General features: G+C 42.2%; 19 protein-coding genes across 19 annotated transcripts; 8 read left to right on the forward strand and 11 right to left on the reverse strand.

Moving 5' to 3' along the window:
- Positions 1-8: 8 nt before the first annotated feature.
- Eint_050310 (putative DNA polymerase alpha/epsilon subunit B) lies at positions 9-1199 on the reverse strand (the record flags this gene model as incomplete). Its single annotated transcript, XM_003072794.1, has 1 exon — positions 9-1199. One exon carries the CDS (start codon positions 1197-1199, stop codon positions 9-11), a length of 1191 nt encoding a protein of 396 aa, XP_003072840.1.
- A 48-nt stretch (positions 1200-1247) lies between these two features.
- Positions 1248-1847, reverse strand: Eint_050320 (B-cell receptor-associated protein 31-like protein; the record flags this gene model as incomplete). Its single annotated transcript, XM_003072795.1, has 1 exon — positions 1248-1847. One exon carries the CDS (start codon positions 1845-1847, stop codon positions 1248-1250), a length of 600 nt encoding a protein of 199 aa, XP_003072841.1.
- Positions 1848-1917: 70 nt separating this feature from the next.
- On the reverse strand, positions 1918-3120 carry Eint_050330 (RSC chromatin remodeling complex subunit RSC8; the record flags this gene model as incomplete). Its single annotated transcript, XM_003072796.1, has 1 exon — positions 1918-3120. One exon carries the CDS (start codon positions 3118-3120, stop codon positions 1918-1920), a length of 1203 nt encoding a protein of 400 aa, XP_003072842.1.
- Positions 3121-3196: 76 nt separating this feature from the next.
- On the reverse strand, positions 3197-4357 carry Eint_050340 (peptide chain release factor subunit 1; the record flags this gene model as incomplete). Its single annotated transcript, XM_003072797.1, has 1 exon — positions 3197-4357. One exon carries the CDS (start codon positions 4355-4357, stop codon positions 3197-3199), a length of 1161 nt encoding a protein of 386 aa, XP_003072843.1.
- Positions 4358-4420: 63 nt separating this feature from the next.
- On the reverse strand, positions 4421-5164 carry Eint_050350 (putative histone-binding protein N1/N2; the record flags this gene model as incomplete). The annotated part of the gene is made up of 1 exon (XM_003072798.1): positions 4421-5164. The coding sequence occupies one exon, from the start codon at positions 5162-5164 to the stop codon at positions 4421-4423; it is 744 nt and encodes a 247-aa protein (XP_003072844.1).
- Positions 5165-5189: 25 nt separating this feature from the next.
- On the reverse strand, positions 5190-5735 carry Eint_050360 (uncharacterized protein; the record flags this gene model as incomplete). The annotated part of the gene is made up of 1 exon (XM_003072799.2): positions 5190-5735. The coding sequence occupies one exon, from the start codon at positions 5733-5735 to the stop codon at positions 5190-5192; it is 546 nt and encodes a 181-aa protein (XP_003072845.2).
- A 48-nt stretch (positions 5736-5783) lies between these two features.
- On the forward strand, positions 5784-7703 carry Eint_050370 (putative cleavage and polyadenylation specificity factor; the record flags this gene model as incomplete). The annotated part of the gene is made up of 1 exon (XM_003072800.1): positions 5784-7703. The coding sequence occupies one exon, from the start codon at positions 5784-5786 to the stop codon at positions 7701-7703; it is 1920 nt and encodes a 639-aa protein (XP_003072846.1).
- Positions 7704-7760: 57 nt separating this feature from the next.
- Positions 7761-9425, forward strand: Eint_050380 (actin-like protein; the record flags this gene model as incomplete). The annotated part of the gene is made up of 1 exon (XM_003072801.1): positions 7761-9425. One exon carries the CDS (start codon positions 7761-7763, stop codon positions 9423-9425), a length of 1665 nt encoding a protein of 554 aa, XP_003072847.1.
- Positions 9426-9443: 18 nt separating this feature from the next.
- Positions 9444-10010, reverse strand: Eint_050390 (vacuolar ATP synthase subunit E; the record flags this gene model as incomplete). Its single annotated transcript, XM_003072802.1, has 1 exon — positions 9444-10010. One exon carries the CDS (start codon positions 10008-10010, stop codon positions 9444-9446), a length of 567 nt encoding a protein of 188 aa, XP_003072848.1.
- A 135-nt stretch (positions 10011-10145) lies between these two features.
- Eint_050400 (GTP1/Obg developmentally regulated GTP-binding protein) lies at positions 10146-11234 on the reverse strand (the record flags this gene model as incomplete). Its single annotated transcript, XM_003072803.1, has 1 exon — positions 10146-11234. One exon carries the CDS (start codon positions 11232-11234, stop codon positions 10146-10148), a length of 1089 nt encoding a protein of 362 aa, XP_003072849.1.
- Positions 11235-11295: 61 nt separating this feature from the next.
- Eint_050410 (uncharacterized protein) lies at positions 11296-12510 on the forward strand (the record flags this gene model as incomplete). Its single annotated transcript, XM_003072804.1, has 1 exon — positions 11296-12510. The coding sequence occupies one exon, from the start codon at positions 11296-11298 to the stop codon at positions 12508-12510; it is 1215 nt and encodes a 404-aa protein (XP_003072850.1).
- A 70-nt stretch (positions 12511-12580) lies between these two features.
- On the forward strand, positions 12581-13876 carry Eint_050420 (uncharacterized protein; the record flags this gene model as incomplete). Its single annotated transcript, XM_003072805.1, has 1 exon — positions 12581-13876. The coding sequence occupies one exon, from the start codon at positions 12581-12583 to the stop codon at positions 13874-13876; it is 1296 nt and encodes a 431-aa protein (XP_003072851.1).
- Positions 13877-13933: 57 nt separating this feature from the next.
- On the reverse strand, positions 13934-14608 carry Eint_050430 (uncharacterized protein; the record flags this gene model as incomplete). The annotated part of the gene is made up of 1 exon (XM_003072806.2): positions 13934-14608. One exon carries the CDS (start codon positions 14606-14608, stop codon positions 13934-13936), a length of 675 nt encoding a protein of 224 aa, XP_003072852.2.
- A 221-nt stretch (positions 14609-14829) lies between these two features.
- Positions 14830-16203, forward strand: Eint_050440 (Ser/Thr protein phosphatase PP1-1 gamma catalytic subunit; the record flags this gene model as incomplete). The annotated part of the gene is made up of 1 exon (XM_003072807.1): positions 14830-16203. One exon carries the CDS (start codon positions 14830-14832, stop codon positions 16201-16203), a length of 1374 nt encoding a protein of 457 aa, XP_003072853.1.
- A 141-nt stretch (positions 16204-16344) lies between these two features.
- Positions 16345-16995, forward strand: Eint_050450 (CCAAT box binding factor subunit C; the record flags this gene model as incomplete). Its single annotated transcript, XM_003072808.1, has 1 exon — positions 16345-16995. The coding sequence occupies one exon, from the start codon at positions 16345-16347 to the stop codon at positions 16993-16995; it is 651 nt and encodes a 216-aa protein (XP_003072854.1).
- Positions 16996-17050: 55 nt separating this feature from the next.
- Positions 17051-18253, reverse strand: Eint_050460 (inorganic pyrophosphatase/exopolyphosphatase-like protein; the record flags this gene model as incomplete). The annotated part of the gene is made up of 1 exon (XM_003072809.1): positions 17051-18253. The coding sequence occupies one exon, from the start codon at positions 18251-18253 to the stop codon at positions 17051-17053; it is 1203 nt and encodes a 400-aa protein (XP_003072855.1).
- A 173-nt stretch (positions 18254-18426) lies between these two features.
- On the forward strand, positions 18427-18687 carry Eint_050465 (uncharacterized protein; the record flags this gene model as incomplete). Its single annotated transcript, XM_009163582.1, has 1 exon — positions 18427-18687. The coding sequence occupies one exon, from the start codon at positions 18427-18429 to the stop codon at positions 18685-18687; it is 261 nt and encodes an 86-aa protein (XP_009161846.1).
- A 37-nt stretch (positions 18688-18724) lies between these two features.
- Positions 18725-19288, forward strand: Eint_050470 (uncharacterized protein; the record flags this gene model as incomplete). Its single annotated transcript, XM_003072810.1, has 1 exon — positions 18725-19288. The coding sequence occupies one exon, from the start codon at positions 18725-18727 to the stop codon at positions 19286-19288; it is 564 nt and encodes a 187-aa protein (XP_003072856.1).
- Positions 19289-19293: 5 nt separating this feature from the next.
- Positions 19294-21501, reverse strand: Eint_050480 (uncharacterized protein; the record flags this gene model as incomplete). The annotated part of the gene is made up of 1 exon (XM_003072811.1): positions 19294-21501. One exon carries the CDS (start codon positions 21499-21501, stop codon positions 19294-19296), a length of 2208 nt encoding a protein of 735 aa, XP_003072857.1.
- Positions 21502-21567: the final 66 nt, after the last annotated feature.

The following is a 21567-nucleotide window of genomic DNA, read 5'->3' on the forward strand; positions in this document are numbered from 1 at the left end:
TAAGTAGGCTATCCCAAGACATTCTTGGAGTTAATGATCCAGGCATCGTTCTGAGAAAGATCATAGGATACGAAAGACATTTCGTCCCTAAAGCTAGGACAGGAAATGAATAATGTACCTTCTACTGGCACAACAAACGGATATAGATCCTGGCCTACAACAAACACATCAGGAATGGTATCAATGTCTAGATTCGAGATCCCAAATGGATTGAAGCTGTATTGCGACAGAACAACTCTGGCAAAAGAATCTACATAATTCTTCCCAATAAAAGTTCCTTTTTCCTTGTATCTAAACAAATCATCTCTAATAACTCCGATTGAGAAATTATCGGTCTCAAGTTTAAATGGGTTGCTTGCTGCCTTAATAATCTTACTGTATTCCTCCGGCACCTCTATCTCCTTTGGAAGAAAGGAAGGATAGACATCATCGGCATCTGGGCACAGAATGATATCTGGAATGGATCCAAGTGCGTTGTTCGGCCTAAGTCCATTCATAAAGCTGGTGTAGGAAATACCAGATGATTTCCCAGAACAAAGCTTCCCCATTAGCACAACAACACCTGTTGGAATCTTGTTTAGAATCTTTCTCAAGGTTGTTCCGTTGGCTTCATTCATATGGAAGTCTGAAAAAAATAACACCTTAAGATCTCTCCTCTCCTCTTTAGCTTTCTTCGAGGTCTTCTCTATACTGGGGAGATGCACTCTAGACATTACAAATCTGTCTCCTGTTTTTCTTCCCTCCATAGCTACAAAGATGTTATCACATAGAAACACATCTTCATGACACTCGCTTGTATCGATAGGAATTATGTCCCCATCATCCTCCAAAACCTCTCTTCCGTTTCTGTCCTTGTAATAACATCCAAAGATAGTGGCATGGTCCTCGTCCAACAAATATATAGGCGTGACTACTCTTTCTATCTTCTGGAGAAGATGTCTATACTTCAATAGATCGTTCTTCTCCTTGAAATTCTGGCTTAAGACATTATAGACGTCCTTCCGGGTGTCCAGAGACTCGATAATCTCTCGGATTAGACCTAGGTCTGCAAGCTTCGGTCCGCTTCTCCTCTTGTACTCAATCGATATGTTTTCCAGCATTGAATCATTCTTGATATTGTGTTCCAAATATTCCAACGTCTCAGAAGAAAGCATTATTCCTTTCTTGCAGGTAAATTCCTTGTAGATACTTTCTCTCATTCCTCCAGGGGAAATTTTCTCAGTCCTTCACAATCTTGCCAAATAGTTTTATTTAGATTTCTTAGACTCCATTTGCATCTGCTCCCTCAGTCCGTTGTATTTGTCTAGAAGGCTAAAATACTCGTTTTGGTTGTTCTTCAGCTGCTTTATCAAGATGTCTCCAGACAAAATCTTTTTCTTCAGATCTCCAATCTCTGCTTCCAATTCCTCTATCTTTTCGCTTTTCTTTGTATTTTCTTCCAAAATCTTCTCAACATATTTCTTCTGATTCATCGACTGCTTCCTGAGGAGATGTGCAGACTCCTCTTCTTTAAAGAGCAGGCACATCGTTCTAGTGAACATCCGAAATATAATTCCCAGAAACAAGGTAAATCCCGTCAGATACATGTTTCTCTCTGCCTGGTATAGTACGAAAGGATTGATGTGATCCTCTCCCGTATAGATCTTATATGCCGAGTCCACAAACATTATGAGTATCATTGCAAACAGAACATAGATTATATGAAGAAACCCTCTGTAAAGCTTCGACGTTGGAAAAAGCCTTATCATTCTCTTTTTGAGGTTCTTTGATATCGGAAGCAGCATAAACGTGAACATGCACATTTCTCCAAAAAGAATACTTTGCACAAGTTGTGTGGTAATCCCCATGTTGTTTAAGTAATCTGGAAAAAATAAACCTGGACTATGAAACATCTCGGCAAACAAATAGTTTAATACTTCACTCATCCCCCGTAAGGTTCATGTCTTCAATAAGACCTCTTCTTAATGCAATCAGTTCGTTCCTCACTCTTTGTGTAGATAAATACAAGTCCTTATAGGCTCCTATTTTCATTTTGATCTTATTCAGTAATGCCTCGCATATTACATTTCTCAACCTTTCTATTTTCTTTGTTTCCAAATCCTTCTGCTCTCTTGCCTTTTCCTTTCCTGCGTCTAATATACGCTGAACAACCACGTCTTGTGAGCATTGGCCGATATCCTTGATAGCAATCCGTGCACATTCAGATGCAACCTTTGGATGGACAATTCCACATATGAAGGCAATAATGCACATAATCGGATTCTCGGCCGTCTCAAATAGCCTTCCAACAGAAAGATCTGCCTTTGAAAATGTGTTCTCCAGTATTGGAAGCCGAAGGAAATGAAATATACATTGCTCTTTTGTCTTGGTTTCTACATGCTGACTTACCAAATTCCACTCATCTCCGAACTTATTGATTCCCTCCAACAGAAGAAACTCCTCTTTTTTGGACCACATGTTTTTAACCAGAGATTCGGTAATGGGGAGAAAGTCCGATCTTAGAATAGTTGCTGGGTAGACTCCATTATCAATGCATTCCGAGCATCTAAATACTAAAGACCTTGTGAAAAATGATGCCTTTTCCCCACAGTTACACATAGATCCTTCCAAATGTCTTTTTATATCCACAATCTCTTCGGTGTCTCCTTCTTTAGAAGTCTCTTGCACAGAAATGCCATCCTCAATCTTGAAAGACTCAAGGTTTTTGATCTCCTTTACAATCATGCTTCTACAATTGATTAAACCCCACCTCTCTGAAAACGAAAAGATCTTAAGCATCCAGTACAGATCTATATCCACCAGTGTCAGGGCTTTCCCAACAGTCATCGGCCTGCACCCATTTTCATAACTATCGATTATTCTGTCTCTACTCTCCACATATTTTTCTTTCCCAACAGCCCGGATAACCTCATCCATGCTTGGAAGTTCTAATTGACTTACTTCGCCCTTCCTAAACCAGTCGGGGTGCTTCATCTGGTATGTTTCTGTGTCTACAAAGTCCAAAACCCCGCTTTTCATCCCAAATGCTTTGGATGTTTTCGGGGGATTTGCATTGGGTCTCTTCCTTCCATAGATCTCCTCGATCTCAACACTTTCTTGCAATGGGAAAATGTTTTCCATCCAGGGCTACACCCAAGGGAGTTAAAGAATAACAGAGTAATTTATTCTAGCTTGGCTATGGGAAGAAACATTCGCTTCAAAATATTTCCGAGTCGTCGACAGAGGAATAGTCATCGTCCATATGATCTTCCATGTCAATTCTATATCTTAAGATCCCTCCAATCCCTCCAAATCCTTCGGCAAATTGCGTTCCCTCCGCGCTCTTGTCGCTTACAAACATCAAAGTGCATCCAAAGCTCTTGTAGTTTTCGGCAATCCAGTCCACAAACAGCTCTTCGTCCTTGACATTCGTTAGATTCTCATAGACTATAAGCGTCTCCACAGCCCCCATCTCCAGGCATTGCATTGTTTCCTTCATCGTAAAACAAAACTTACCGCTCTCTGTGTTGATCTCATCAAAGAACTTCTGAAGCACCTTCTTTTCCTTGGACAGCTTTACGTCTTTAAGAATATCCTCGCATAGCTCGATGGCTTGATTCAGTCCTCCCTCTCCCCCATAGTTGGTATCAACCGTCTTTATCACCTTTATACGGTTGTCCAATGCCTGAGATAGCTCGTGCTTGAGATCAGACTGCCCTGCAAGTACAAGCCCCTCCACATTCATAATACAGTTCGTCAGAAACAGATTCCCTGCTATCTCTGCAACCTTTTTGACATAGGCATTCCTCTTTTCAACTCTAAGACGTGCAAATCTTACTGACGATTGCCCTCCTCGTCCATGTTTTTTTGGAAGATCCACATGTATTTGCTGCAGAATCGTCTTCACATTCCCCTGAAGAGTTGCAAACACAGTAGAATGCCCATCCATCACAATAAACCCGTACTTGGCCTCGTCTTCAAAAAGTGCCAAGAGATCGTCTACATGGAACTTCGAGTCACACATGTACAAGGATGTGTTCACAGGCTTGATAGGCTCAATCCCAACACTGACCTTCTTCTCCTTGTTCTGATCCATAAGAACAGTTCCAACAAATATCCCAAGGCCGTTCGGAGGTGTCTTGTTATACTGCTTCAGCTTACTTTGAGCAGAGGTGATAGCCCCAAGAACGCTTAGCCTGTTTACTCTTGACTTGATATTCGATGCAGTTCCATACTCATCCGTAAGCATCTTCGAAACCCTGGATATCTGATCCCTAGGAGGAATGATTATAGATATCATCGATGTCCCGTTTCCCCGACTGTCGCGAAGGTTCTTCAATAGCTTCTTCATCCTCCACATCTCCACTTCATCCAGCATCTCATGGGCAGCTGCAAATATTTTTATGCTTGGAAAATACTGCTACAGAATAATGAAAACACACTATTTTTTATTACGTTTACAAGCATTTATATCGATGAATACATCATCCGATTCTGGCTCGTCGGGAAGGTCCACATTCTCAAGCTTTTCCTTCTTATACTTCAATTCAGTTGCCTTTTGCAAAAGCCCTGTTATGACATCGCTGATTTCATTTTTCTCCTCCTCAGACTCCTTTTGCTCTTGCTCAGCCCTGTATATCCCTATTGTCTTGTCATAGTACTCTTTGCTTCTTTCAAAGTCCTGCAGAAACTCATAACAGTTTGCGAGGGACAAGTACACATCAGCATACTTGAAGCAGTCTTTTTCATATATCTTGTCCATAACTGCAACACACTCAACCAACTCGTGAAGTGCATCCCGAAACTCATTGTTTAGAAGGCAGATCTCTCCTTGAAGAAACCTTGTCCGTGCCAGCATCGAGTAGTCTTTCAATATATTGAAGGCATTCTTGCATATCTCCAGAAGATTCCATGCAATCTCCAGATCATCTTCTGCTCCCTTTCTCTCTTCTAGATTCAGCCCCTTCCTTCCACTGATCTTGGATATCTCCTCAATAAAAAACATATCCGAACTCTTGATAAGAGCATCCGCATACTCGATATAAAGATAAGGAACCTTCTCATCATCAGGATTCACTCCTTCAAGGATCTCACTGTATATTCCAATTCCATGCTCAAACTCGCCCTGGGCTATAGATGCTCGAGCCTCCGAAAGCAATGGAAAGGCTTCAGCAAGATCTTCCATACAAGGGAGAAAAAATTTCTTTATATCAATAGCTATTGTTCCGGAAGTATTCTTTTGGATCAAATCGGTGGAAGTCGCAATAGTATCTCCATCCTAGGGTAATGACAAGTCTTTCCTCGTCTCGGACTGCAAAGAGATACCCTTGGCCCTTTGCCCATCTCAGAAACTCGGAAAAGTCATCTTCGCTCTCAAAAACTTCTGTCTTTTGCAGAAGAAACCATAGTCTAGATATCTCGACTGACTTCTGTTCTAGTACAACAAAAGTTAGCACTAGAATTAGTCTTCGAAATTCCTCGGTCGGATGTGGATCTACATCATTTGAAGGCTCCAGTCTTCTAATGAAATACTTCTCTGCATCCATAGGATCAACAATCTCTACTTTGCTAATCCCAACGAGCTCAAGACCCAACTTTCTCAAATATTCTTTGGAGGCCTCTATGAGGACTATCACCTCCTTTATTCCAACTTTAAGCTGTGCTCGAACACTCTGCTTCCTTGTTGGAACAGACTTCCTATGATTTTCTATCAACATCCTTACAAACTCTCCAACCAAGGCTTCATTGTTGTTCATAAGAAAGGACGAAGCGGTTATTTTCCTAGCCATTTTTACCCACCGAAAATGCCTTCCAGCTTTGTGAGCCTAACTCCGCTCATAAGAACAGAAACTGGGATATACTGCCATCTTCTGGAAGTAGATAATGTAAAGATTCTGATAAATTGTGGAGCATCTTACACAATGGACATGTCTATCTATGCCCCTATCCTTCCCCAGATACTTTCCTGTGATGCCATCCTCTTGACAAGCTTCGGCATCAATTGTATCGGAGGCCTACCCTATATCCTGCAGAACAACTATTATAACAAAGTCTTTTCTTCGGTACCGGTTAAGGTTCTTGGGAAGATATGCCTGGACGAGCATCTAAGAGGAATGGGGTTGGAGGCAGAAGTAGACATTGGATGCTTTGAAAGGATATCGGAGATAAAGTATTCGCAACCAACGATGGTAAACGATGTCGAGATATGTGCATACAACTCTGGAAATTCCATTGGAGGATGCTTGTACAAGATAAGCAAAGGCGCAGAGAAAATTGTTGTTGGGTTCAATGCAAACCATCGAAAGGAGAACCATCTTGATGGGATGGGATTTGCTGGAGTGGGAGATTGCAGTCTGTGTGTGTTTAATGGAAATCACGTTCTGGCCGAGAACATCTCGATTGCGAAGAGAGACAATATGTTCAGAGAAGCGATTGGAAGCGCCCTTGATTTGGGAAGAAAAGTGATTTTGCCAGTGAAGTATTCACGATTTCTTGAGGTTGCTTTGATACTCAACAGTTTTATGGGGCAAAGAAGTGAAAAGATTGCATGCCTGTCATACTTTGGGCAGAGATTTGTAGAAAGAGCAAAGTCGATGATAGAGTGGGCTGGAGAGAAGGTCTCCTCCATGTTTTCTGAAGAGAAGATCAACCCATTTGAATTTGAAAAAATCGAGTTTATAGGACATTATCGGGATGTTTCTGAATTTGATGTTATAATTGTGATTGATGAGTATGTGCATGGAGGAATACTCACGACGGTTCTTCACAAGTTTAATGATGAGAACAATGTTGTTTTTCTCACAGATCCCAGGATGGAAGCCATTATCAAAAAAGAGTCGTTGGGGATGAAGTGGTATGACTTCAGGCTTGTGGAAAGGGTAAATGAGAAGAAAAGGGGGAATGGAGACATTGAGGCCTCTGTCATTATAGACGATGCACCTGATGCAAATGGAGCCGAGACACATTGGTCTGAAACGAGATATGAAGTATGGTGTGAAGGAGGAGATGAAGTCTTCCCGGCGGTATCAAGAAGGAGGGCATATGATGACTATGGGGAGTACATGGACAGATCATTGTTCGTAAGTGAGATTCTCTCTGCAGAAGAAATATCTGAGGAAAAGATGGAGAAGGAGGTGGTAGTAGAAGAAAGAGAGGTTGCAGGGGAAGGAATTGTTTTGAAATACAGAGTTGAAAAGATGGACTTGATGGGAATCTCGGATTTGAACTCTTGCAAGATGATAATAGAAACCATCTCTCCAAAGAAACTTGTATGCATTGGAGAGGATGAGGATACAGAGTGCTTCTTCTACCATACGTTCAAGTATATGCCGTGCTTTGAGGATGTATACATGTGTAGGAGCAAGATAATTCTGTCCTCCGATGTTTCTATGGGAATGGTGAAGCTAGATGAAGGATTCGACAGTCTGAACTACCAGATGATAGGGAATGACACGGTGGGGAGTTTCCGAGGAGTCAGGGATGGAGATGTGGTGAGATGCATTGGAAACGGCCCCGGGGTGATGATAGGGCATGTAGACATTAATGAGCTAAGAAGAATGATCATCGAAAGGAACATGAGGGTGGAGCAGGAGGAAAACGGGCTACTGGTTGAAGATTGTGTGTGGATTAGGATAAATGCAGACGGGCTAACGATAGATGGAAAAGACTCGGGAGTGTTTTATGCTGTTCGTGATGTTGTGTACATGAACTCGGCCTTCATATGAAGAGGCTTTTGAACATTAAATCCTGTGAATTTAGAGACTTACTTCTGTTGGCCCCAGATGTATCTTGAACTCCAGAACCTCTCAAGCAAGAACAGATACGAGAGGTATAGAAAGAGCGACACCATAGTGATTGACAACGGAACATACGAATGCAAGGCCGGATATTCTGGAGATGGACCGCAGATGGTCTTCAAAAACATTCTGTATCGCCACAAGACTGTGTCATCGATAGAAAGCTTCCAAGGGGCATCTCCTAAGACAATGTTTGATGGCGACGTTGTGACCAACTTTGAAGTTTTGGAGAATGTCATTGACGAAATTCTTGAGTATTTGAAGCCGGAGAAGCTGAAGAACCTGATATTTACAGAAAAGATATTTAATCCGACACACGAGGACCTTGTGAAATTCTTGTTCGATGTCTATGGATTCGAGAAGATACAGATTGGGGTGGATAGCTACTATTCGTATCTTTGGAATATGAGTGGGGAAGACTGCATGGTTGTGGACATGGCACATTCTGCAACCACATGCCTTGTCATCTGCGGAGGGCGGATCATGGACGTCTACAAGATCAACTTTGGAGGAAAGGCTGCAGGAGATTATCTCTCGGCACTGATGTTTAACAAATTTTTCAATGGGAAGAAGAACTATAAGGGTCTAATTCCATATTTGAGATGCTCTTTGGACTATAGGAGAGAGACAGTTCAGATCCTTGAGGAAATGAAGGTGGGAAACTATTCAAGAAATTACTTTCTGGATGAGGAGCTCGAGATGGTGAAGGAAAAGCCTGTAGATAAGAAACAGAAGATGTGTGCTGCACCTATGGTCTCTACCTCCATGCCTGAGATCGATATGTGTCTTCTTAACACTGCAGATGTTGATCTGGATCCGGAAGAGATTAAGGAGAAGAAGAAACAGAAAATCTTGTACCACTCCACTCTCCATAGACTCAAGACCCGGGTCGAGAAGTGCTTAGAGAAACTATCCTCTCATATTTTGTACATGGAAGACGAGAGAGAGAAACTAGAGGATCTTGAGGGATTCATTAGCAAGAAAAAAACGGAGCTTCAGGCACTCAAGAGGGAGCTGGAGATAAGGAGTAGGTTAAGAAGAGATGTTAAGAACAGAAAGACATATGAGTTTCAGGTTAGGTTTAAGGAGGGGGAATTGACTGCCGACGAGAAGACATTGGTTGAAAAAATAAGAGATGCCGAGGACTTAGACAAGGAAAATAAGATTCTGGAATCTTTGAAGAGCCTCATCCACCAGATAAAAGAACTAGATCCCTACTTTGAACCATATACAGCCGACACAGTTGACCTTCTTAGCGGCCATTTCATCGGAAGAATGAACGCAAACGTGGATCTCCTGAAGATTCCAGAGATAGTTTTTTCTCCTTCGATCATAGGACTAGACCAGATGGGGTTAACAGAGATAATGGAAGATGTTAGCAAAAAATATAGAGTGAAGAAGGTGCTATTAACAGGAGGTTTCTCTCAGATAAAGGATATCGATGTCCGCATAAGAAATGAAATGACAAGCATGTCGTTTGTGGGGGAGATCGAGGTTATAAAGGCCAAAGATCCTATAGGTGATTCGTTCCGAGGAGCAAGGATCTGCGAAGCATTCCCCACATATACTCTGGAGGAATACAACCGTTCAGGGATTGTCGGAGTATGTAGGATTCCTGGGGAAAAATCGACTCTGAATCCCAAGTCTTGAAATAAAACACATCTTGAACTACCTGAAGATAATTTTATTAACTTCTGCCTCAAACTCGTCCCTTATTGTTTGAAGCCTTGATGCAAAGCTATTATCTACAATTGTGGTATAGTCCTTTGAGCACAGAAGAACTCCCCCCACACCCTCTGGAACCATTTCCCTGATCTCCGAGTTTTTACACTCCTTTTCCACCACCTTCCTGTCCTTCTTGTTGCAATATACAATGAACTCCCCATCTATTTTCCTAGCACATTCAGCTATCAGAGAAGGATTAAGGGGTCTTGAGGAGCATATCTTCAGTGTCTCCCCATAGATTTCATCTAGAATTTTAACTTTTTCTTCAAGATACTTCTGATTGTACATGTTTATCAGCGAATTCTCTGCCATTACTTTTTTCTTCTCAATTTCTTTCTGTTTCAACAAAAATTCATTCTCTATTCGAGTTGTTTCCTCTTTAATTATTCTGGCCTTCTCGGCATTGTACTCCTGTGTAGCCTTTATCTTCATTTCCCTGATCTTCTCGTCTGCCTCATGGTTGATGAATGTCATCATCCTCTCTATGTCCTTACTCGGAACCCTGTCCATCTCCTCTGTTAAAGGGTATTGTTTTCACCCTATTTCAGGGACAGAACAGGAGTTCTATCACTCATCATCCCTAAAATTGATAGCGGTACTCCAAAAGAACTGCTTAATTAGATTTAAACATTTATTCTACTATCCTCAGACACCCTTGACAATCTGGACCACATCACTATCGTTTAGGATGTGCTCCTTCCCAACCTTTTGTGGATTGTGTTTGACCGAGGTCCCCCATACCAATGCATGTTTAAATTTGGCAAGAATCCCTCTATGTATTGCATTGCAGAAGTCCGCCACACTCCTCTTGCTACTCTTAAGAATAACAGGCTCTTCGTAGTCGATAGGCTCCCCTTTTGGCTTTGGGTATATCCTTACAAGATCAAGATAGTCCCACATCTTGGATAGAAGTGAGTCGAAGTTCCACCCCAAGTTTGCACACACTGGGACAGAATGGGGGATCTTATAAAGTAGATCCAATTCCTCTACACTGATCGAGTCAATCTTGTTCAGTACATATATGCAAGGAACATACTTCCTATTTCCTTCAATCACATCAATGAGATCATCGATTGTGCACGGCCCATTTGTTATAACTTCTGCATTTGACATTCTGAACTCCCCAAGAACAGCTTTTACCGTAGCAGCATCCAGGCTGTCTCCAATTAATGAAACTCCTCCCTTTTCTTTCTTTGTTATCTTAATTTTTGGAGGCTGCCTATTGAGTCTGATTCCAACTCCTTCAAGCTCCCTCTCAATCACCGCCTTATGGGACACAGGCTTAAGAACATCCAGGCATACTATAATCAACGAACATGTTCTTGCAACAGCCAAAACTTGCTTTCCCCTACCTTTTCCGTCCTTTGCCCCCTCAATTATTCCCGGAAGATCGAGGATCTGTATCTTTGCTCCGTTGTAGCTCAGCACTCCAGGAACTGTTGTTAGTGTAGTGAATTCGTATGCAGCAACCGCACTGAAGGTCCCTGTTAGCCTAGACATAAGAGTGCTCTTTCCAACACTCGGAAATCCCACAAAACCGACTCTTGCTATCCCTGTCTTTCCAACGTCAAACCCTCCTTCTCCTGACGATCCAGACTTCGGTGCAGATATTAGCTCTCTTCTCAGCTTGGCCAGCTTTGCCTTCAGAATCCCTAAATGATTGCTTGTGGCCTTGTTCTTCTGGGTTCTTGCCATCTCAGCCTCTATTTCCCTAATCTTGTCCAAGACGTTCATTAAGGGCCATAAGCTTTCTGTATATATCCAGAGATTTATAATTGTCCGTTAGATCCTTCGAATGAAGATAGTTGCCGAGTACGACATAAGACTGTCGAAAGAGACAGAGCCTATAGCATTTTACAAACTACCATGTACAGAAAGAAATCTTCGGATCCAAACAGTGCGCTGGAAGCGCCAATTCAAGTACTTGGAGATGGATATGAAGTTACCGAAGCCGGGACGAAGAATGCGAAGGACAGAAGAGAGGAAGACAAATATTATTACCTACGAAAGCTATGGATTCACACCATCCTCTATTCAATGGTATGGGAAGATAGACCACCTCAAGAAAACCATCATTCTGCGGCAAATAGAATGTATCCACCTATTCAATCCGAAGTTTGGGAGTTCCGAAATAGAGAAAGACCGCCAGGAGGCCGATGGATATCAGTTCAAGAGGGCAGAGACACGCGAAGAAAAGGAGCACAGAAGAAAGAACATAAACTTCTACATTAAGAAGATGAATCTCGAGGAGTTTGTTACAATGGAATACAGCAGGAAGGAGATGTCCCAGGAGTGCAGCAATTCCCACGACCTATCTGCGGTTGAAGACGATGTGAAGCCTGGAATGAAAATAAGGAGCTCTATAATTAATGCTAAAGTTGTCAATTTTTCTGAGCTTGCTCTACTTTACAAGGACCAGAACGCAATCAAGGCAGCATTATCGAGATACACCAACTTTATTAATGGAAGATACATACTTTCCAACATGTTTTATGAAAAGAGTCTGCACTGTATTCGAGATGGGATTCTGGAACTTTTCAAGGGTAGGGAAAGAGTCCTGTGTAAAGATGTGTATCTACTTGCAGGAGAGGAGAAGTTCTTGGTTGAAGAGCTCTGCAGAAGGGATGGGAAATATTTCCTACTCAGAGGTTTTAGCGAGGACACAAATAAGTGTGATGATGGCAGCATAGGGCAAGAAATACGCTTTATAGTGGAAAAGCACAAGCCTTGTTCGATCGAGGTTATCCAAGAGGAGATGCTGCTGGACCCTGATGCTATAAAGAGGAATCTGCCGGGAGATGTGGCGGTTCTGGCAAATGGAATGCTTGCGGTCTGCAAGGGAGATGATAAAAGAAAAAGAATAATAGAAATGCTGGTGGAAAAGAAAAGCTGGAAGAAGAGCGAAGTGTTAAGGATTGCACAAAACGAGTCTGGGGGGATTGAAGATTTCTTCTCTGTGTTCGGTGAGTACTGTGAGCTGAGGGGGAATGTGTGGAGCATCAAAGAATAATGTTCTGGGCCCTTGGCAAACTATTCGGGACTTGAAAACAAAAATTTGATCCCTGCCTGGATAGATTATGATGGAGTTTTGTAGGATTAATGAATTGAACAAAAGGATCCAAGAGCTTTATCATGCTATGCTTGCAGTGGTTCCGCTTGAAGGGATTGGAGAGCATCCGTTTGATTACTTCAAGGGAGAGGTTGGGCGGATAATTGATTCTGTAGATGTGGTTCTTAAGGAGATGGTCAATAAAAAGTTAGAATTGCAAAAAGAAATTGATGGAATGGTGAAGGAGATGATGAGGGACTGTACAGACATTGAGGTGTCTGTTCCCTCTATCCCTAATCTATGCAACCTGTATGTTCTCAAAGAATATGTGAGGAATGAAGCAGAGGGTATAATGATACTAAAGAAGGCAGTGGAGGGACGGATGGCAGCGATTATAGAAGAGATGGAGCTGGAGGCCTCCAATGTTGGGATGAAAAAAATTGACTGGATGGATATGGAGTGTGCTGGAGATAAGAAGGGTGTCTCACTAATGAATCTTCGGGAGCTTGAAATGCATCGGGATGTTTTGAGGAACAAAAGAGAGAGCATGGAGAGAAATAGGGATAGGTTGTACAGAGAGCTTTGCGTGTTTCTATCACAGTTGTCCAGAAGTGATCCCGAAGTGACTATAGATCAGAAGATCTTTATTCTTGAAAGACTTCATAGAAGATACAAGGAAGAAGTTGAAAAAAGGGACAAAGAGTTTAGAGGACTTGAGATGGAGATAAGAAGAAGAGAAGGGTATCTCGGGATCGCATGCAAGGATATTGAAATGGATTTGAGCGAGGCAAATTTAGAGATGATGAGGGACTACGAAAGGTATCTTCTGGAAGAACAGGAAAGACAACTTGATGAGATATACGAGAAGAAAAAAGGCTTGCTCAAGGAGCTTCTGGAAGTTTTTGGAGAAGATATGGAGGATTACAAGAGGACTGAAAAGGACATTGAAGAGATGTCAAAGATGATTGAAAAGCTAGAATCCAAGAAGGATCTCTTCCTGTCGATAAGCTCACTGATGGAGAAAAGGTCTGAGCTTATTAGCAAGATGAATGAATTTGAGAAGATAGCGTCGGATCCAAAGAGGTTGTTTAGGTCGTCTTTGCAGCTCTTGAGTGAGGAGAAGTTCAGGAACAGCGCATATCCAAATCTAATAAGGATTGAGGAGACGATGTTCAAGCTTCTGGACGAATATGAAAATAGGTTTGGAAAGTTGTTTAAGGATGGAGTAGACTTCAAGGGATCGCTAAGAGAAGAGATAGAAAATAGAATTGTAAACAAAACCGTGTTTATCAACAGGTTGGATTCGCCTTCCAGAAAGAGGAGATAGTGTTTTCAGAGTAAGGCCCATTCCTTTTCCCTGGACAATAGGTTCTTGGCCCCAATCTCAAATGGTGGAATATATCGACGAGTATTGGCGAAGAACATATGGCTCTACCTTGAGGCGTGTACAAAAAACCACCAGGAGTACATAAGTGATTATACTACAGCTAGGTCCCTGGATTCCCCACTGTGTATAGACAGGAGCAGTTATCTTAAGATTAAGAAGACTCTGTCTTATGGGAATGGTCCCTACAAGAGATACTATTTCGTTGTATTTATCTGTCTTGTGGAGGGCCATAAAGCCCGGGATGTTGTCTCCTCCTAGGATGCATCTTCCAACTTCCTTTGAAATTAATTCCATAAAGTCCTCCTGAGACTCCAAGACATCATTTAGATTCCAGCCGATTACTTCGGAAAGCCCCCTTGGGCTTTCGAAAAGAAGGCTTTTTGAGAAGCGAAGAATCTCCTTCATGGTTTGAAAGATTCTGCTTTCGATCTCTGCCAACCTCTTGGCCTCGTCCTGTGACTGGGCTGCATTGCGTTTTCCAGATGCAAGATCTCTTATGGTTGTCTTTAGATACTCTTCATTGTCTATAAGGATCTCGAAAACTGTGTTAACTGCGGAAAAGTACATTTCTCCGGTGACAGGCTTGTCTTCTCCAGAAACTATGTTTCCAAGTCTGCAGTTTTGAAATGCAACACCGGCAACTTGTCTATCCATTTGTCCTATTTCATACATTCCGTGATTTATCTTTCCAAAATAAAAAATATCTATGTTTCTCATTATAGCATACAGAGGGATCAATCTCATGGATCTGTCTATTTGTCCAGTAATGTTTATTTACTTTCTCAGGATGGATGATGCGATGTCATTTAAGATGACGGATGAAGGGATTCAGGGCACATCTTTCTGTTTGGCAATGGAGAGCAGTGAATAAACAGAGAAAAGGGATCCCTCTGATGGACATCAGGCAAATAGAGCTCCGGAGACAGCAGGCAAATATTTTGTTCAAGGAACAACGGATCGGCGAGGCACTGGACATTTACCAGAAGTCTCTTGCAGAAGCTATGAAATGTGTAGTGCCAGGCACTAGGAACTATCCCCTTGAGGAACAATTGTCTCTACTGACGTATAATATCTGCATAGTTTATTACAGGCAAAAGAACTTTCCCAAATCGCTTGTATTTGGACTTGAATCACTAAAGTATCTTGAAAACGACAAGACTCGAAACAAGATATGTGCAGTATACCTTCGGCTTGGGATGATACGGGAATACAAGGAAGTCTATGAAAGGATAATGGATAAGAGTTCTAGTCCTGAGATTTCCTCCCTGCTGAGCAGAATGAAGCTGGACAAGCAGACTGTTGAGAAGTATCTAGAAAGGTGCATAACACTGAAAAGACTACAGGAGCTATCTAAGGAAATATCTGAGGGGAAGGTCATACCGACGGACATATTGGAATCTATACTTGAGCAAGGAGAAAGTGTTTTTTTAGGTTGCGAAAATGTTGTATATGTTGAAAGCGATAAGGAGGTTTTGGTTTTTGGAGACACACATGGACAGTATTTTGACATTGTGGGAATCCTGAACAAGGTATTTGATGGAGACAGGGTGTTCATATTTAACGGAGACTACGTAGATAGAGGAGCACATTCGGTGGAGAATTTTGTTCTCCTGCTCTCGTTAAAGATCCTCTTTCCAAAGCGTTTTTACCTAACAAGAGGAAACCATGAACTTTTGGATATAAACAAGGTCTATGGCTTTTACGACGAAGTAAGAAGGAAATATCCGTTCAGCAGCAGTTCTATATACCAAAAGTTTCAGAATGTGTTCAAAGCACTGCCCATTTCGGTAATTGTTAATGAAAAGGTCTTCATAACACACGGGGGACTGCCAGGAGTGCCGACCAGGGTGGAAGATCTGCAGAAAGCCTACAGAATGACCGATTCACATGCAGATGAGCTGTTGAAAGGGTTTTTGTGGTCGGATCCAGAGGAAATAGAAGGAATAGAAGAGAGCAAAAGAAGAGCCGGTGTGGTTTTCGGGGCGGATGTGACAGAGCGCTTTTTGGAGATGAACAGATTGGATTTGTTGATTCGAAGCCACCAAGCTGTCGAAAATGGATACAAGGCACACCACGGAGGAAGACTTGTAACTGTATTTTCGGCACCTTACTATGAAGGCAGTGAGGAATTAGGTTCCTATCTTATTCTGAATCCTTCGGAAAGAGAAGGAGACCAAACTATCAGTGTGTCTGGTTTCACAAGATACAGAGTGGAAAGATTCGGAAGATCCAGCCACAAAGAAGTATTAAAGCTTCTGTGCGATTAAAGTTCTTTATTTCGAAGGCATATCTCAGACAAAGAAAAAAAGACAACCAGTGATTTGGGATTGGCAAGGCTCCTCTTGTGTGCTCTTGAATAATCCGAAACGTGTTTTGTATTAGAAAATGTATTTAATTTAGGGAAACAGATGATTGGGAGGATGAGGAATGAGTATGACTTATTGGACGAAAGAATCAGCAGATTCTGGCACCAAGCCTTCAAGGGAGCAGTGGAAGAGAGAATACTCCTGAAGGACCTGAATCTACCCCTTGCACGGATAAAACGGCTGATGAAGATTGAGGAGGGGGTCAGGATGGTTGCTTCAGAGGTCCCTGTCTTGTTTTCGATGATAACAGAAAAGTTCATTGAGGAGCTCACTCTTCGGGCCTGGATAAACACCGAGGAAAACAAGAGAAGGATACTACAGAAGTCTGATCTAACAGCTGCTGTGAAGACGTCCGAGATGTTTGACTTTCTTGTATATATTGTCCCAAGGAATGATCTTTTGCATCCTTTCAATCATCTAGTGCCCAACAAGGTGCATCATGGTGGAGAAGACTTTTCCGCCAGAGGAGATGCATATGTGAAGCAGCATGTGCTTGGAGAAAGGCAGATGATGGAAGACATGGCCGAGAAGATGGGGAATCCGCACCAGGGCTTTTATCCCCAGGAGCATCGGGTAGGGGATGAGGTTGCTAAATCCATGGCCAACTCTCATGCGGATGACTATAGAAGAGGGTTTGATATTCCCTTTGGTAGAGACATGTCTGCAGATATAGCACCAAGTTCCTTCAGATGATTTTTTATTAGAAAGTTTGTAATAAACTTAGTTATAGTTCTTTCCAGGAGCATCATTATTGCGAACTCTTATCTTTCTTCGAGTCACCTATGTGCTTGTCAATTATCTTAATTATCTCGGGAACAAGAATCTTCCTTGTCAGTTTCTTGCTTGCAGAATAGTATTCCAGGCCTTTGTACTCGATGCTCTTCATTTTGTTCCTTCCGACAATATCCTTCAGAAAAGGAAAGCTTGAAAAGATTATGTTCCTAACACCTTTGATCTTGGTTGCCACAAAGAAGAAGTCCAGGCCCATTGCCTTTCGGAAGCTTTCTATTTGAAGTTGCAAGGCCATCCCTGTCTTTCCCTCGGGGAGTCCCCTAATGTTCTTTCCTTCTCTATCTGCCCAATCCTCAAATGGGTACTTTACTGTCGATCCCCCGAAAAAGAACTTCTTGTGATGGAAGGCCTTAAAGTCCTTCTGAAGAATAAGATCTGTTCCATGTTCGCTATCATTTCTCCTGGCAAGCCTTAAAGCCCGTATCGTCTTCTTCAGCTCCTTCTTCTTCACGCCAGCCATTCTTTTCAGCTTTTTATATTCGGCTATATCGAAGATACTTGTGCGCCTTTTTAAGAATCCTGTATCCATCAGAATCGGAATAAGTAAGAGCTTAGCAAAAGCCGAGCAAAGCGCCTCTTTCTCCTCACCTTTCCGGCGCTTGTTCACCAGCTCTGCACAGTGGTTCTTTTTTGTCAGGTCCTCTCCAAGATATTTGGAAACCAATGTTGTTGCAGACCCGACGTCCAGATCGATATACATTCTTTTCGCAGGAGGAACATGCCCCGAAAGCATGTGGTGATCAATAACCAGCTCGACTTCACTATCATCAAACACCTCGGCAGGTTTGTTATGATCCGTGAGGAGAAGCTTGATCTTCTTCCCAGATATCGGATACTGCTTTCCCTCTAAGTCGAAATACGCTCCTACTTTTCTTGCCTTTGGTGAGAAATGTAGTGTTGGTTTAACAAGGAATATCAGATCGTCTACATCTATTCCAAATTCCCTACACACACACATAATTTCTCCTTTTGCCATGAAGACCTCCTTTCTCATATTGACAACATGAATAGCGTCTTCAGCATACGCCACCACCAATGAACTTATAAACGAGTCAAGATCACACGCCTCGTTTCCCATGGCAATCCTAAGTTCTCCGTGGAGAATTCGTTCTTTGTTGGTTGCAAAAAATGATTTCAGCCTTTCTTCCAGTAAGGTCATTGTTACTTCTTCTCAAGGACCTAATAAAAATAAATCTGAAACAAGAAGCAGCTCTCGAAAAATGCAGGTTTGTAGGATTCCTTTCTCCTTAATCCTTCGATTTCTCCTTTATGGGGTGACAGACTCCTTTATTCTCCTTACATCGATAAAAGATCTCAAGGCTGAAGAGACTCATGAGTTTTCTCACAGAGGAAGAGAAAAGAAGAATGTTGATTATGCAGATAGAGAAAACAGCTGAAGAAATCAGAAAGGGACAAAAACTTGGCATTTCACCAAACTACACACATTTTTTTGGCTTGAGATCATCAGGGATGTACTCGAAAATCTCGGTAAAATCCAAGGAAGGAATTGTGTGGGCTTGGTTTTTAATTGTAATGTTTTTGGTGTGCTCCACAGCCATACTGATTTTCATGAAAAAGTTTGATATCATCTAGTGGAAAGCTGTTTATGAAAATTTTGCTATCCCTGAGAATGGGAGCTGTTACAAAGAAGAGTAAGGAAAAGAAGCATGCAGAGCTTGAAAAGGTTGGAAAGTATGCAGAGGAATACCCCCTTGTTGCAGTGATTGAAAACCCAAGCATATCTAACGTCATACTCAAAAAGATTAGAGAGGACTTCAGTGGTGTATCCAGGATTCTGTTTGTGAGAAAGAAGATGGCAAGAGCGGTGTACAACATGCCTTCTATGCCAAAAGACTCCTTCTTCTTGATGTTTGGGGACACAGAAGCCATCGAAAGAGCCAAGACATACCAGTACGAGGATTTCCTCGAGAAAGGCGATGTTTGCCCTGCTCGGGTTGTCATAGAAAAGCAAGTGATAAGAAACAAAGAGATGATTGAGATTCTTCCTGTATCCATGAAGGACGAGCAAATGCAGTTGAAAGAGGACTATGTTGCTTGCGAGGCTGGAGAGGAGGTTGATGAGGTGAAGGCAAAGATCTTAAGGTTCTTTGGGAAGAGATTGAAAAAAAAGAACCTGGTTGTATTCGATGTAACCCCATCCTCCAGTCTTCTAAAAAAAACCACAAACGATTAAAAGATTTATTGCATTCCATCTCCAAAGAAGGATCTTTCAATTTCAAGCTCGACTTCCTTTTTTGGGATTTTTCCAAGGAGGTTCTGTCCTTTGACCTTGAAGTCACTTGCATAAAGAGAATTAAGAGGCTTTCCCTTGTATCCCTGAAGAAAGGCCCGGACCAGACTTTGAGCTCTTCTTGTCTGCGACTTCAGTACGTCCTCCTTTAGGTTTATGCATGTCGATTGATCTATTCCCAAGGTCTCGCTGAAGGCTTTTGGCCCGTCCTCCTGCTTTATGCATAAAGTAAGAGATGACACAATCGAGGAGTGTGCATTCTCGAGGGCTCCTGAGTTGTATGATACCATAAATAGATAAACAGCCCTGTATGTGTCAAATGGCCCGGTATGGATGTTGAATGTTTCAGACACCTTCTTTACGACTGTCGGATCATCTATTTGGAGAATTTCAACCAACTCGTTGATGTAAGGGCACAGTTTGTGCTCCCGGGAGGGGCCCGATGCGTGGGCAATCACATGGACCAAGGACTTCACACAGACAATAAGATCTCCCGGATCCTCCGAGACCCCCCATTCATTTACAAGTCGGCCAATCTCCTTCTGAATAAATGGGCCTTGGTTTTCCAAATAGCCCAGGAGATCTCTGTTAAAGCAAGAAGTATCTATAAGCGAATAGGTGTCCAAGTCAGAATAGATTCTTTGAAGTATCTCCTCAGGAACATCTCCCAACATCCTAAGGATGGCAAAACATCTATCAAACGGGCCTTTCTCCAAAAACGTTCTGTAGTAGGAGCTTGAAAGCCCTCGGAACTTCTCAGGACTTCTTTTGAGATAGAAGAAAAATCTCATAAGCTCGTCATATGACCAGTTTCCTGTAAATTTCTCCTCCCGCCCAAGTCTTATAAAACATTCTACAATAACCTCGTTGGTGTAGGTCTTGTCAGATACATTGCATCTGCTCAGTATATGTTCAAGCTGCGGAGCAGAGAGAGGGAACAGCTCCAGAATCCTAATGACCAGTTTGCAAGGCTCTTTTTCGCTAAGGTCAAAATATTGGATATAGTCGACAGCAGAAAAGTCTTTTCTATAGATCGCCAGTGAGCAGCACAGAACAGGGTCACTGAATGTTAGATCTTGGGGAACATTTGATGAATGCGAAGCCCCAAAAAGCTTCTTCAGGAAGTAAAGAGCCAGCTTTCTTCCAATGCAATCTCCATTGACACCTATAAAGCTTATCACAGACCTTGGATAATTCCTGCAGATGGCGTTGAACAACCCAAACACTTCTCCTTCAATCTCTGTCCTTTGTCTTTCGTCGATGCTAATGTAGATCGAAACAACCTCCGCTAGAACATCTCCAACTATTTCCTCCGATCCGTCCCGCCCAAAAAGCTTTGTCCAGAACTCAACAGATGCAGAAAAGGTGATCAAATCCTTCCGAAGGCCCTTAAAAACATACTCGTACATCTTCTTGACATTGCTTACTCGAGGCGCCTTGTCCTTCAGATTATTAAAACATATTATCATTCCATAGGAGATGTCCATCCTCGACGCAAGATCAATGACACTTTCTATATCAAGCATTTCCATCCCGTCATTGAGAAACTCGATAGTCTTTTCGGGAAATCCAGCCCCTCTTCTCAGTATTATGCTGCAGTCAAAGGTCCGAGGCATCATCTTAAGGGACTCCGTCAAAATCGGAATGATGTGCTCTGCCATCGAGTCATCAAACAAGGGCATGTATGCATTTGACATAACGCCACATCCTCTTTTCAGCTCGTCTTTTCTTTCTTCGTTAATCTCCTGGCTGTAGTTGCACAGGTAGAGAAAGTTTTCCAGAATCTTATATCCCATTTCCTTCTTGTGGGAGAGAAGATCAATAATGATCGAGAAAAACTGGGGAAAAGTAGAAGGCCACTCATAAATCCCAAGAAGGGCAAATACCTGTGCCGCCTTATCAGACTCGTTGCTTTGGACAAGGCCGGCCATAAAGCCCATCTCCTCTTCTAGAGAAATCCCTGCCATCTTCTTGCTTCTAACTCGCTGCTCAATAACCTTCAGAGCATAAAACTTGACCTCTGGAATTGCAGAGGCCATCAGCTCCTTGGCTGGAGCGAGATCTTCCGAGCTCACACATCTCTGTATTTCCCTTTCTATCTCTGGCATTGCCGATGGATCGTCTTTTAGCCTAACAAACAGGTCTTCTAGCCTCATTTCTTGAGGAGGGCGACGGAATAGTAAATTTTATCAATCACGGACAATCATTCCTCCAAAAGAGTT

Source organism: Encephalitozoon intestinalis, chromosome V (genome assembly GCF_000146465.1).
Source record: "Encephalitozoon intestinalis ATCC 50506 chromosome V, complete sequence".
Classification (NCBI taxonomy): Eukaryota; Fungi; Microsporidia; family Unikaryonidae; genus Encephalitozoon; species Encephalitozoon intestinalis.